This window comes from Diprion similis, chromosome 6 (genome assembly GCF_021155765.1).
Source record: "Diprion similis isolate iyDipSimi1 chromosome 6, iyDipSimi1.1, whole genome shotgun sequence".
In the NCBI taxonomy this organism is placed as follows: domain Eukaryota; kingdom Metazoa; phylum Arthropoda; class Insecta; order Hymenoptera; family Diprionidae; genus Diprion; species Diprion similis.
The window spans coordinates 7653637-7668704 of record NC_060110.1 but is presented as its reverse complement, the minus strand read 5'-3'; the positions used below and the strand labels follow the sequence as shown (position 1 = coordinate 7668704).

Below are 15068 nucleotides of genomic sequence, written 5' to 3'. Positions count from 1 at the left end.
ATCAACAGATTATAATACGCGTAGTGTTTTTACACTCAGTGGTTGCATCGGGGAAATTTTCGTGCTTCGAACGTTGTATTCAAAGTGTTAAAAAAATACGTATCCAACTTTTTTTCACGTACAACGACATGTCGCGATAGGAAGGAAATCGGTATGAGTACTTTCGTTCTTGGGACTACTGGTTACTGCTTATGTAATTCTCAGGATAATTTATTCGGTGAATAAGCATCGATACGAACGACTTGTTGAAACCAATTGAACCTATTTACTAGAGTTGACATTGCGTGGTTGTCTAAGAGTTCTACGAGCGTTGTGTAAAAAGCCTGTCAATCGATTGATAGAACGGCTTGTCCACATATGAAGCACTCGTGAACGGACGGTACAAAGAATAGTAAATCGAGAAAATAAAAATGGGGGAAAACGATTAGAAATGGAGTGTAAAAAAGGAAAAGTAGAATTAATATTGACTGATCGTTAGACGGCAATCAGAGCTTCCTACATTGGGACGAACGACAGTAAACAGATTAAGCTCGGTTGTACTTGGAGGCTATTCATCACGGAGTAATTGGTTCTGTCAAGCAGCATAGCTTTCTTCCCTCAGCGGCTGGTTATAACAGCTTGCGAAAGGAAGTGAAATGGGGAGACTAAAATAGGGGAAGAAATGATAAAAGAATACAGAAAAATAAACAGATTATCAAGTGACGAATTGCGAATTTGCCGTCGGAGGTAAAGGAAAAAAAAAAGGAGGAAGCGGGAATCTGCGCTGCTCGGTGCAGTGCGAATCGAGGTGCACAAGGTGCGAGGTACCCAACTACAGCACGCCACTTGGCGCTGCTTTGCCAGTTCATGTGTGTGTTCATCCGCCCACCACGAGTCTAGCCGCCACCTTTGAATGGTGCCTAATACATAAGGGAGATGAAAAGTGAAAAGAATAGAATGCGGCAGCAGCGGCCATCCTCGAACCTCGAGCTGCACCTTTGACGGATATTTTTCCACACCCATACAGGGTCTCGTCTCAGCTCTTGGGCATTGGTTATTGCTTTGATAACCAGGCCGCGTGTTCGCCGGTTCACCCACACACGCAACATGCACGTCCTGGAACCATTTCAAAGCCTTTTCCTACAGCGCAAACGTTTCCCGTAGATTCTGTTTGATGTCGCGGACTCGGTACCTCGTCGTCTAGTCTAGGTGCATGTTTATTCCACAGTGACGAAGTATGCAAATCGCCGACAGAGTTCTGCTCCGAGAACTCACGAGACCAGGTGCTCGGATCGCTCGCTTCTCTGTATTCACGAGGGAATCATGTTACGTGAAAACTCATCGATGACGCTGAAGATCAATTTAAAGCAGCAGGGTGATCAGAGGCACCGTTTATTTGTGGTTACCGTTACCACCCTTGGACATGGTTGTAAAATGTTAAACTTGATTCTGTTGGTGCTATGAATGTATTCGGTTCTTCAATTGATTACGAAAATGTTCTCTTACAGGAATTTTGAATAGATCATTGTTTGATCAAAGCTGATAAAAAATTTCTACATTATCGTCCGTGACCACACCTATATTTACACGTGATGGATATAGTTAGAAATCGATCAGTCGATGTGGTTCAAATGTCCAAATATAGTACATCTACAACACAAATTTGCTTGCTTCGAAACGACTAATAAATTAGCCTTTCGTTTGGAACCCGAGTGCTTGAATTAAATTCTCAAGTCACTGAAATTGAACTTGATTGACTTCAGTCAGTAAAAGTTCTTTTTTCATTCTATCACTTTATAGATTACACTGTACGTCCCGATGCGCACGGTAATTTCCCGAAATTCGTGAAATGGGAAAGAAGCCTGCTTGAATCCAAAGACGACTCACCGACTACACTAAGGTGGTAAGCCTGGCTGATCTTGGGCTCCGTTGAGACTTGACACTCGTAAACGCCGCTGTCTCGGATCTGGGGTGAGCTGATCTTCAGAGTCCACTCGTCGCTACCGTCGCTGTGGAGTGACTGAAACCGCTGGTCGTTCGTGTAGGTCAGAATACCGACCGTCAGAATGTGCAGGTCCCTTTTCCTGATCCACGAAACCTGGAAGAAGAATGACGATCGATGAATTCAACGTCAGAGTGATGGATCTGTAAACGTGTACATTAGGGTGGTTCGGAGGAAATTCTTTTTTCGCTCTTATCCCGTCAAGCGGTAGTGTTCTACAAAAAAAAAAAAAGATCCTGCCGAATGATCAGCTCTTTAACTCAAGTTTCTCAGATCGCTATTTTGATTTTTATCTTCCATTAATTTAACACGTGAAAATGTCACTTTTTGTTAAAAGTTAAAATACTCGTAAGCTGTTCAACATTTTTTTAATTTATGCATAGATCCTTGAAGCTGACTTAAAACTCGAAGAATCAGCTTCAAGGATCTATGCATAACGCATGCACATGATACTTTTTATCCGATTACTTTTGAAAACGTGTCATTTCGTTCATGAAATAACGCGTTTTCAAAGGGCTCGGACAAAAATTAATTTCTATTTAGTGAAAAAGTTGTCGAGTCGCACCATTGCCTCGTACAATGACCGCCCAACTGCAATTCTACGTGTTTGCTTCGAGCCAGTGGTTGGGAACCCAACGAAGCCAATCGGCGAAACCTCGGTCGACTGGAAAATTGTTTGCAGACACGCGGCACGCGGTGCTTGGAATGCCGAAGTTGACGCCGCTAACGCCAACACCCTAATGAGAATAAGTCGTCTCGATAGTCCGCACTTCGCGGTGCAATTTCCTACTTGACAGAGCTGCTTTCATTGATTATCAAGTTGATCGTTCTAAAGTAACCGAAACCCGAAACTTCTAACTGACTAGTCAATTCCCGCGTATAAATTGCAGATATATGTGGCATTTCCCAAATTACTTTGGGACGAAATCCATGCAGGCGTTGGTATTTCGATTTACAAAAAAATATTGAGTAATTCATTTCGTTGCTCAGTATCCAAGGATAAATACCAGTTGTCGCAGGAATTCAAAATCTGCACCGATATCGGTAGGGTTGACATGAATAAATCGGAAAAATACAATACCATCGGTTTTTGCGATGAGATTTACTGTGATCGTCGAAAAAGTAACAAGTGCGAATGTAAGTTAAAAACTTCGAATAATTCCGAGAGCTTATGCATTCGTGCTCGGTCATTTTTCAGCCATTCCACGAGTTTTTACCAACTGAAATGTCGATCCATTTATTATATATCACGTTTGCATAGCCAAAGTGAACTATAAATTTTTTTTCCAGTACGTATTCAATCGGATCGTAATGGTGCTGTGAAAAATGGGACTGTTCCAACTAAAATAAAAACCCATTACTACATTTTTCATCGGAAATGATGTGAGGATTTTTCATCGAATGATTTCGTATTCGTATCGGTAGAGTGTGTTACGTGCTCTGCAGTCCCTCTTCGCACTCACAACTCATTCTTCGGACCTCTTATCTAGAATCCTCTTCACTTCATTAGACTAAACAATCTCTCGCATAACCTGTGTAAACCTGACTATCTCATCTCATTCTCTGAACCCTGATCACTCACCCACGCTTCGTTTTGCTCATCTCAAGTCATTTCATCTTTACCTCTCGACCTACGCACTTCTTATCGACCTTCGAAACTGTTCGCTTCGTCTTCACTTTTTCAAACCAATAAATGAATATCAAACTCATATCCTAATAATACCAGACATTTATTGAACCCTATATTGCTCGACTTCCCGGTTACTTTAAGGGACAAAACGAAGTTGAACCCCATCGGACTCTATTCCTTAGGTACCTTTCAGGAATAAACGAGCCTCAACTCATTACAAGTGTATATTACGATTTCAATGGTTGAGCTTTATTCTACACTTTATTTTTTATTATTAAAAATGGTAGAAGATCGATGTTTCCGAACATTTCATAACCCTCCGCATCCCCCAGAGAATAAAAATGAAGGCATAAAAAAAAAGTTGGTCAAATTGATATCAATAGCCGTAAATTGCGAGCTCCCGGGATGACCGAGCCCTAAAATTCCGGACGGACATAATAAAACAAATGTCGTGCAAACGTTTGAACATTTGTTTTCAGGCAGAGATGCGAATACTGCCATCCAGCACGCAGATATGTTTTTTATATACACAGCAGTTTTGGCATCGAGGGAGTCAGGCTAGCCTGAATGCAATGGCGTAGATACAGTCGATGTGTTTTGATTTATCATCGATGAAAATCAGGGATCAAGAGAAGGGTTGTAGGCGTCATTTGGATGATGCATGAAGCGGCAGATAACACGCTGCGTCGTCCAAATTATACACAACCATAAGGTTGTTATATAAAACGGATCGTTTTAATCTCGTCTGGTCAAAGCAGAGGGACGTGGTTATAAAAAAGGAGAAAAGAAACAGCATAATGGAGAAAAAAATCTACTCGGCTAATGGGGACGAAGAATTTGCCGAAAGGGTAAGTTACGGCTTGTTGATAACAGAAGCGTCGGTAAGTTTTGGTTTGTGGACATGAACCAGTGGAGGATTTGCACGGAGGCTCGGAGGCGTTACAGAGTGATTATTTCCACCCCTCGAAACAAGAATCACGATCCTATAAAGTGCATGAAATCGACGAACGTCACGCAAAACGGACCCTCTTCAAATAGTTTCTCAAATGCCGAGAGAAAAAAAAGAAAAATTAACTAAAATAAATGTAATTAACTAATTACAAATGAGTTGTAGTTTTGATTCGTAATTATAAAAACAAAATCAATTACAAATTACAAAACTCCACTCCATTATAGGGCAGAAATTTACAATTGGATGCTGCCAATCACTTCTCGACGCGAATATGAAACACTATTTGACTTTACAGGCCAATACACAACATATTAATCGAATCAACGAGAATTCAATTTATCTCAACATAATCATTTATAATCAAAGAAAAAGAAGTTCATTTGTTCACTGCTGTTTCCAAAATTTGATTAGAGGTAAAACGAAAAAAAAAGTAAAGAAAGAATGATAACAGTGATAAAACTTGACGTAAAAACCGATGACTAGGAGACTTTTTTCGGAGAACCGGGCTGCGCTATCAAATCACGGAGTTAGTCTGTAATGTCTGAATTGTCGGGGTACGATGAGAGTAATTTTTTAGGACCCGATTCCGGCCCGAAAGAGGCGTGTTCGCAACGTACAGCGAAAGTGGGTGGAATTCGTTCGCTGGAAGAGCCGAGTAGGTATATTTATCGGAATCGACTTTCCCACATCGGTCGTGAGAGAGGGTGGAAAATGTGTACACGCAGCAGAGGGAGGTCGGATGGCCATCGGATCGCCATGGTTGGACGGGGGTTTATACGGGCTAGCGAGAGGAGAGATTTGAAAAGTTTAAAAGTCAATAAAACGATTCCGCTGCCAAAGTAACGGCGACCGAACGATACTCGTGTACGTAGACGCGTAACTGCATTTGCTGCTCCGGCTATCCACGTGGAGAGTTCATCCCTTGGGATTAAAGTTATAGCTATATATTACGTCTATCTACCCTCATACTTTCTTATACCGCGTCGCGAGAATATTTGGATAAATATTTAAGGACTGACCTCATCCTCAACTTTGTACACCCCCGCGACGATCAGAAATAGGTCTTCTACAGAGGTCTGAGCATTCCGAGCCCCTTCCTGAGTCAGAATTTTAGCCCTACGGTAGACCTGCAGGTACCGAGTAAGGCTTCGTTAAATCCTTTGTAGTCCTTAGTCCTATTTAGCGGTCTTAAGGTCTTCGCGTATTGCAAAGTGTTTCATTAATAAGTCTGATTTCGGAATTCTGACTTACTCCTAGGTATAAGGAGATTGGATTGGTATAAGGTCAGCGCGAGAATTTACTCCAACCATTCCTGGTTCAACTTTCACTTGTAATTAGCCCGGTTCCCATACGGTAATTAGATGCTGATCACATAGAGATTCGTTTTGGCTAGAAATGGAATCAATAAATCACAGGAAAAATTGTAAACCAGGAGTGTGAATTTGATTATAATTGAAACAACGGTGACCTGAGTTCGCGAGGGAAAAAAGATAGGCATTTTCAGCAACTAGTACTTCGTATCTTGCTGCATAGTTGTAAAGTTATTCAACAACGCGCTGAGATCTAAATTATTATCGGTTCAATTCCCGAGTGCTTCGTGCACACCACATTTTACGATAAGGGATGCACATCCGAGTAGAATACGTTGAAAATCGATTTTGCTTTTTTCGCGTTCCCAAGAGTTTGATGTACGAAGAATATTGATTGTAAGTTGCAGAAGAAATTCAAAGAATTGTAAAAGATGCGGCCGTTTCGCCAAACTTTAAACTCGATTATCACGAAACTACATTGTCGAGTTGTGTAGTCCGTGCTTACGATCCGTGTACGTAGTTTAGAGCACGTTACACTTAATTCTCACCGCGAATCACGTGCGTCCATCGCGGAGACTAGCTCACTTCTGATCTACCGAGTCTTATGAGTTCATTCTTATAAATCGTACGACTGACCTGCCATCTGCACAGAACTTTAGGTTACCTTACAAGGGATTCACGCGCTCATACTTTTTTCTCTTCATGATTGTTCCTAAATGAACGATCATGTTTTCCTTAGTTCAATTATTTGTTAAAAAAGAAAATTATAAATCTTTTTGTTCCAACTTTTCTTTCAGATCACCAGACTTCTTTCTTTTTATGGTTAAAAAAAAGTATAGCGAGAAAACTATTTTTCCTGTTCGATTTCAGTTTAATCATGAAAAGGTGGAGGGTGTGAAGAGCCTTGCAGACAGAGAAAGGTCTCGCGGAATTGGGTGTCGGTTGAATATGAATTTTGTCCAAACTCACCGCTCGATCACCGAGGTTCCGGACCCTGCAGTGAAGGTAGGCGGACTGTCCAACGGTGGTGGTGGTTTCCCTTCGGGTTGTGTTGTCGAAGTAGGGCTGGCTGAAGGGCGGCTGCTCCCAGTAGGAGGGCTGGTGGTGCTCGACGACGTTGCCCCCGTTTCCGTTCTTCGCGGCGCATTCTAAAACCGAGAAAATCCCCCCAATCTGTTAGCAGAAACGACGCCGCATCTATTTCTTTGGTGATTTTCCGCGCCGAGCGGAGAGAGAGAGAGAAAGAGAGAGAGAGAGAGAGAAGCAAAGGAAGATAATAAAATTCGGAATGAGCGAGCAGGCTGACATTTTTCTTTATATCTTTTCCTTTTTCCTTTCTTCTTTCTTTACCCTCCTTCCACCGTTTACTTATTTTCTTTCCTTCTTTTTTTCTCATTCACTTTTGCCCCTCTCGGCTCTCCGTCCCGCAGAAATTAATAGCGCAGACGTTACCGAGCTCTTATACGCTCCTTAAGTAGCGAGGAGATGCCGAGGCTGGAGAAAGCGTCCGTCCCTCGGGAAGTGTTACTTAAAATTCCACCGTTCAGCAGTATGGGATGCCGGGAGGTGGGAGTGGAAGGGGGAGGGGGTCTGAGCGATGCCTGTAAATGTCTTCATTTCCTGTAAAAGTCTCCCTAATTTGGTTGGGCTCTGACGCCCAACGCGGATAGAATTCTGCCGCTAAGGTATAGAGACAGACACCTAAGGTGAAACTGAAGTTAGGGATGTACGTTAAACTGTTAGAAATCGCAGGCAAGTGCATTAAATTTGTTTTTGTTATTTTTACTTGTAACAAGGTTATTTCAGCTCAAGTCTACGAGACACCTCACTTAATCATATTTAAAAAATGTGTAAAAGAATGATTGTTCAAGTTTAGTCTGGGTAGTTTATAAAAAAATGGTGAGTAGCTGGGTCTTGGTGGATGTAACAGTCTAGATCATGAAATAATTTTCAATACTGATATAAGCTTTCTTTACAAAAAACTATTAAAAGTTAAAGTTATTAACGGTCTGACTTTTAGTTGAAATTCATGGGTTTTAAATTTTTTTCCATGCCAAGATGTTTTCATGATCAGAATGAACGTGACTCACCTGAGGCGAGAATTTGGAATTTTTGTTTTTTTGGTACATATTTCGTTTCTGGTGTTTTCAGCGAACCGTGAAACGCCAATATTACGCTGCACCAGTTTTCAAAAATTCTCGAAGTAAGTTGTTTAAATGGCTTCCAAGTTGCTTTCTGCAAACATAACAGGCTAATACTGCACTCACAAGAGCTGCGCCAGGATTAGCTCTTTGTTTTTCAATACGACGAAGCAAACTCCCGTCTTTGAGCGATCGAGGGTGAGTACTTCGCTTTGAATATTCTTCGAGCGTGCATCAACTTAGGAATAAAAGAAAACTCAGAATCCCTACGGGATGCTGCACATGTCAAATGCGAACAGCTCCGACGCGGAGTGAATTCGGTCGTTTTTCCAATACTCTACATTTAGGTTTCCATCTGTACTAACACGGCTTTGTTTTTCGTTTTGTTCTTCCCGATATTGTGGGGCACAGGGTTCACTGCATCAGGAAACGTCAATTTGTGACTGATATGTATGGTCGTTCGTCAATTTAGGAAGAGGGTGAAATCGGTGAAAATTGATGTCTGAATGACACCTCTTGTCAGGAGGAATTTGGAGTTCCGGAAAATTCATGCATCAGATTCTCATTTTAACAGTGAGAGCTTTTGATCCATTGAGATGACTGCCAAAATTCTCAGAGTATGTAATGTATATTCAAACCAAAATTTTGTAATAATAACAACGTAGCAACCCTCATCGGCATCTTAAGAAACTCTCTCGCCACGTTCGGCTATAAATTCACCTACCCGTATAGAATTTGATCGAAACCAACGGAGCGCGATACTCAGTGAGCTTCCACCTACACGCATAAATGGGGAAAAGTGTAGTTCGAAGTCCATGCGCAAGGGTAAAATGGGGTAGAGATCGGTAATTAAGATGCCGGTTCAACTCAGCATAATATGCTGTTTGATTTCGGTTGAATAAATACACGGAAGGGAGCTATAAGGGAGATTTGTTCAGGCAACTGTTGGTGATTACTTGATTGAGTCAGATATAACAATCAAATATGCCAGAACGACTATTTTCATGCACGAGATAGTTCAGCTTTGCTTGAAAAAAATAGAGAAGCCATTAGTTCTTAGATATCTTTTTCGGATCACGTGGTGTTATTCAAAGTAGCAAAAGTCTTAGTAGAACATTCATATAAAATAATGCAAATTGAAATATGTATGAAAGTGAATAGGTGTACCGTGAGTTTTTGGTCAAGTAAATATTTCGATATGCTGTGACAATATCAGAAAATTGAACGACCAACTGTGCATGTGACAAGTTCTTCGTCTGTTTAGATAGGCTGGGTAATTCTGTTTGGATAGACCGCGACGTGAACTGTGAATACAAGTAAGCTTTTCGAGGTTATGTTGACTGAGATAAAAAATCTTCACATTTTGGCTGCCTCGAATTCCCAACGCAACATAACCTCGGGACCCCAGCGATTTTTGATAGCTTTAAGCGTGCAGCTGCGACAACTGAGTTGGTAATCCTGAGAAGCCGACAAGAAAACTCGGTTCGAATCAGTTAAGCCAATCAATGGAATCAAGTGATTTGGCGCATGCGCATTTGGCTGTTTCGTTTCTCGAGACTCTCACCGATACGAGCGACAAAATTTTTCTCCTTTTTTTTTTTTTTTTTTTTTTTTTTTGTGAAAACACATAACGATCTATGGTAACTGTATTGAAGTACGTATCACAGTTCTGACAATTTAGCGAAAGATTCACAAAACTAATTGCTTGTAAGATGAAGTGTCCAGCAAGCAGCTGCAAGCGGGAGAAAGAAACGATTAACGTTCGAGTAGGGGGTGGATGTGTTTTCAGTTGAATGCACATCGCATCGCCGTCGACGAGGCCGAAAGTGTCGGAAAAGCTTGGCTGGGTCAAAAAGCTCGTGGCGAAGAGCGGTCGGGGGAGAGGGGGGGAAGAGGTGGTTGCGGCGTTTGCTAATGACGTCAGGGCAAGACTGCTAGGTATACCTATACAATTTCCGTTTGATGGATGTGTGCGAGGGGGCGTTTCTCCCCCCCCCCCCCCCCCCCCTCGCCTTTTCCCCCTTGCCGCTGTATCCACCTTTCGGTTTTCGGAGGGTTCTTCCACCCCGCATGAGAGTGTGGTTTGCCGGGTATTTTTTTTTGCTCGCTTTATAAATTTTCTTTGTCTCTCTTTTTTTCTCCTACTTTCTTTCCCTTTTTTTATTTTGTTTCCTCCACCGTCCCCCTCTTTTACTTCGGTTAACTCCCTCGCAACATTTCATTACTCATTCGCAACCGCGCCGTTCGCTCTCATAGCTTACGGCAAAGAGATGCCGTGCCCTGCGGTCGCGTACCTCATGTCAAAACTTGAGAGGCTACCCTCGCGTTTTAACCGACAGCTGCTGCTGCTGTTGATGTTGATGTTGATGTTGATGCTGATGCTGCTTATAACGTCCAGACTAGGCTGGGGCGCGGGGAAGGGAGGAGGGAGAAGGGAGCAGGGGGCGAACGAGCCATGGACAATAATTTTTAGGTTTCGTTTAAAATGACGCTGCGAAACTTAGCGAAGTGGTAGGTGTGTCATGTGTTTTTTTATAGATAGTATAAGTATATGCAATGGTCAATTTTTTTTCACTATTTTAAGAAACAGTAGCTATATTACGAATGATTACTATTTTGAAAAAAATTTCTCAGCATTAGCATTGGAATATAATTTACTGATAGCTTTTTCACCCGGGTTGAATGGCAAGCTCCACGAATTGCAAGTATTTTGGCAAAATATACTTACAATCGTGTCTTATTTTATCGCTGGTAATATAATACGAAAGTGACAGGTAACGTCAAAAGTATTACTTCAAATTCAAATGTTTTTAGTTGAGAATTGAATTAGATTATTCAAGTGTGAAAAAATTACTGAATAATGTAAAAATGTCACTCCACCTCGTGTTCAGTCACGTGGGCACGAATCCGCTCATATAGACATACATTATGTATCACATTATACATACACAGAACGGAGATTGTGACGGCTGGAAATTAAATCCAGGATTACCTCTGACGTCGCTCATTCGACCGCAGAAAAAATTTCACTGTACGTATGAAATTAAATATGAAAAAACCGCGTAGATTCCTGCACAATTGCATTTATCGATTGAAATTATTTTCACCTTTCAGCCTTGGCAATTAATAGTTAAAATCATGGTTTACAAATTTTCAAATCATAACTCGGTTCCCCGAAGTGATACTATATATATTTTAACACTTGGATTTTTCAACCCTGAATATAAAACTCAAAGGAAAAATTTTTCTGATTCTTGACGGTAAAAATAAAAATCAATCAAGATTTATTAAAACGTTCGCATAGTTTGCTTCAAAATAATCAACTTCAAATTCAAATTTTCTCTGACTTACAAGTTTTGCTACTTTCACAGAGTGCTGTGCGTTTTTGCGAACCCGAATCGATCGAGTCGATTTTCTTTGCAAGTTGGCTGATCCAACGAGCCTTGGATTTCGGATTTGGAACGAAGCTGGACGCAGAAAAAGCGTCGATGTAGATTGCGACTGTTGCATGGTAGTTGCGGGGAGGGTGGAGGCTTTAGAAATAATCCTGACTGACGTGAGCATGAATTTTCACAATGTCCAGCCTTCTCCCCCCCTCCTGCGACTGCACTTTTTTCATCTTGTTTCTGTCCCTTATATTTTATCGAACTTCTGTATATGTACAATAAACGTAAAACATATTACGAATATGTTTTTTATTTATTTTTTTTTCTTAAGGGTTGGTTAAAAACTTACAAAATAATAACTTTTTAACGTCTCTTACAATTAGTGATAATTCGACCGCGTCTGACTTCAACGAGCATTTATAACAACGATTTAGGGTTATCATCAGCGTGCCTTCATCTCTCGAATTGCTGCAACTTTGAAGAGAAGAGCCATTGGTATCGCAAATTAAGGCATTCGCAGACTTAGTCCTTGCAGTAATCATGAAGCACGTACGGATGGAGAGTCGGAACTAGTTCAATTCGGCTAATGAATCAAATTTATACGCGGTTTGCGCAGCAGCGTCTCTACTTCCGGACTAAACGCATCTACCCTCGATGTCGCTGTAGCTTTTCACGGTACACTGCCAGTTCAAAACGTGCCTTTCTATGCTATTCTAGTACAGTTTGACACCCCCCCCCCCACCTTCTCCGCCCACTTTACAGCAGGTGAAACTTTCAATGTAGTCAAAGGAGAAAAACAGAAATATGTAGACGGAAAGTAAAGTAAAAGATTGAAGAGAACAAGAACAGTGAAGTGGAGAAAAATGACGTAAAAACAAGAAATGGAACAAGTTGGACAGAGATATGTCTCTTTTGCTTTCTCCTGTTCTTTCTCTCCCTTTTTTCTTATTCAATCTTTTACTGAAAAGTGAAAAAATTTCACACTGGCCATTTGGTGTATTTCGAGGAAGTAAAGGAATGAGAGATGAAGGTGAAAAGAGAAGAAAAAAAAAAAGAAAAAAGGTCAAAATTCCAAAATGAAATAATAATTAGCTGAAATTTCCGGGCAAATTTGCATTCAGGAATATCTGAGCTAAATTCGCTCGCTATTTAAGAAATTCTAATCAACGAAAAACTGCACCGGTTCTCCAGGCTTCAAAGGATCGAGATCAAGTTGAAACGTAAGACTTCATTTCCGGTTTGACTATCGTAACTTGCCTTCTTTCCTGAACACGTATGCGCCAACAGTAAAAAACAAGCAGCTGGCGGATTTCGGGCATAATGGCTATCTGCCATCGCGATTGCACAGTCGGGCAATTCGTTTGGGTCTGGAAAGTAGGATTAGCCGTAAATGCAGCAATGCCGGACTCGCAGTGCTTTGCTGCAGCGGTTAAACGACATTAAGATTTATATATACCGACAGAGATTTTATCAGCTGGGTCGGCGACGGGCTAGCCAGACGGCTCGTAAGTTTGCGCAAAGAAATTGCCACAGATATATATATATATATATATATATATACAACTGCACGTGAAATCTGTCTGCAAATCGCAATGGTAATTATTCACCCGCGTTTACTGAGCAATTTTATTCCCATTTTTCATCACGTCAATCTTATGACGTTTACTTTCAGAATGATCGAGTATACATAAAAAAATCCACAACTATTGAAGGAGCGTAGAGAAGAAAAGTTACTATGGAAATTGCGATCCGACAAGCTACCATCTAAGTATCCCAATAATTCGTAATTGACAATTTTCACAATAACTTTCGATTACTAATAATTGGAACAATCAGATGGTAGCTCGCGGATCGGAATTTTCGTGGTAACTATTGTTCCCTGCGCATTTCTAATAGATGTGTAATTTTGTCAGACTTTTAGTCCGAGAATTGTAATGCAAAAAGCTTATCGAAAAACACCATTTTTTGACGTTATTTTGAATAATGTCTGGACTCGTACGGGACGTAACTGATTAAAACCGAGTGAAATCGACTTCTTTTACGGAGTTCTACCACGAGTTTAAATTTTACGCAAAGCGAAAATGCCTAGAGTTTCACTGAAGCGTCCCCTTCACTGTAAGCAAGATAATTTTAGCTGAATATAAAATTTTAATTTTATCCCATTAAATTTGGGTGCGAGAAGATCCATGGTGGGCTGCTAGTCTTCCATATAATTCAGCCCAAAAGTAAACTCCGCAAAAGTACTTCCTCCCCGGCAGCGTGAAAATTTGATGTTTCTTTTTAACAAATGAGTAAAATATCACTAATGTAAATACCTCGGAGTACAGCAATCGAGTGGAGTACCCATGTACCATATAATCAGGCGATTCCTCCCCGAAGGATCGGGGCAAAAATGAGGGCAGCCGGGCAGCGGGCTTGAAAATGGGACGAAGAGAGGCGAGGAAGCGCTTTCGTCGCTTCGGTAAGTTGGCGTAGGATGTGGGACCTGGCCGGTAATATGCGTATGCAAATATCTCAATTCCTATGCCGAAATTTCGCCCATAGAAAAGGTTTGCGGACGTTCGTCGGTCCGGGGCGTGGGTAGGGGGGTAGGTATTACTAATATTTTCCGAGTTACGAGCGTCAATATATTCCGAGTGGGAAATGATAATAATAATAATGACAATAGCGGCTCCGGTTACGGTAATAAGGCCAATAAGAATTGGCTGATTTATCGGAATTTTCGGGTCCCCCTCCTGCTTATATGTAAAACGCCGCAGGGATCTTATAACAATTTTATTATATCCATGCGCCCATCCATTGAGCGGGGAACATGACTTGCAACGGATATATTCTGCAGGGTACATTATACCCACCCCGCCCAAACCAATCCCACAACTCCTGCATAATAGCTTGGCTCAAAAATATATTGCTTTTAATAACACCACCGCGCTTCCTTTTTACTCACATCAATTTTTGCCCAACGTTATGTTCACCTGCGGGGAGAAAAACACGGTTATTATCTTGGGGTACTTCTTCAAGGACGACTATGACGATCGAGTCACAGCATTTTGCATTAATTAGATTTTATACGACGCGAATATGTTTACGCGTTTTTCCACGCGTGTTTTCCGTACACAAAGTATTCGTTTTATGACGCTAGAGTGAATTTACGAACGCGCAGGCGCGGAGTACTTTATAGTCCTTGGAGTTAAAAGTGCTCTTTTCTGTACTGCGCGCATGCGCTGAAGTAACTTTTCTGACATTACGCGACCCTAACCTCAAATTCGTGCTTCGTCAAAAATGCGCAATATACTCTAGTTACGTAAAGAATCGTGCGCAACAATGATGCGTTATACTATTTATTACCGATTTGTGAAATATCGGTTTAAATGGGAAATGGAAACGGAATTGAACGATTTGTTTGACTTGATTTATATTGCGCATGCCTAATGATGATGAATTACTTCGTATGCTGATGACACGGCTGTGGCGTCTATTGACAAAAATTGGCATTAAAAAAAATTAACATTGAACGTTAGTAAGAGGGTTTACATGGCCTTCGGAGATTGTCAAAATAGTTTTCCCGGTCGAGATAATTTTAGAATAATCATCAAGGGTATGAATATGAATAGAATAAGGAACTGAAGATATTTCTGAATAGTCATTGAATTACGTACGAAATGGGA

At 41.1% G+C, this 15068-nt stretch overlaps 1 protein-coding gene across 3 annotated transcripts in view; it reads right to left on the bottom strand.

The window, feature by feature from the left end:
- Positions 1 to 15068, bottom strand: part of LOC124407177 (limbic system-associated membrane protein-like) — a 182238-nt gene that overhangs the window by 15912 nt on the left and 151258 nt on the right. For all 3 annotated transcript variants that reach the window (XM_046883042.1, XM_046883039.1, XM_046883041.1), the window contains 2 exons: positions 6843 to 7021; positions 1867 to 2077 (listed from right to left, as the gene is read on the bottom strand). In XM_046883042.1, coding sequence (XP_046738998.1) covers positions 1867 to 2077; positions 6843 to 7021 — 390 coding nt within the window. The remainder of the gene's footprint in view (positions 1 to 1866; positions 2078 to 6842; positions 7022 to 15068) is intronic.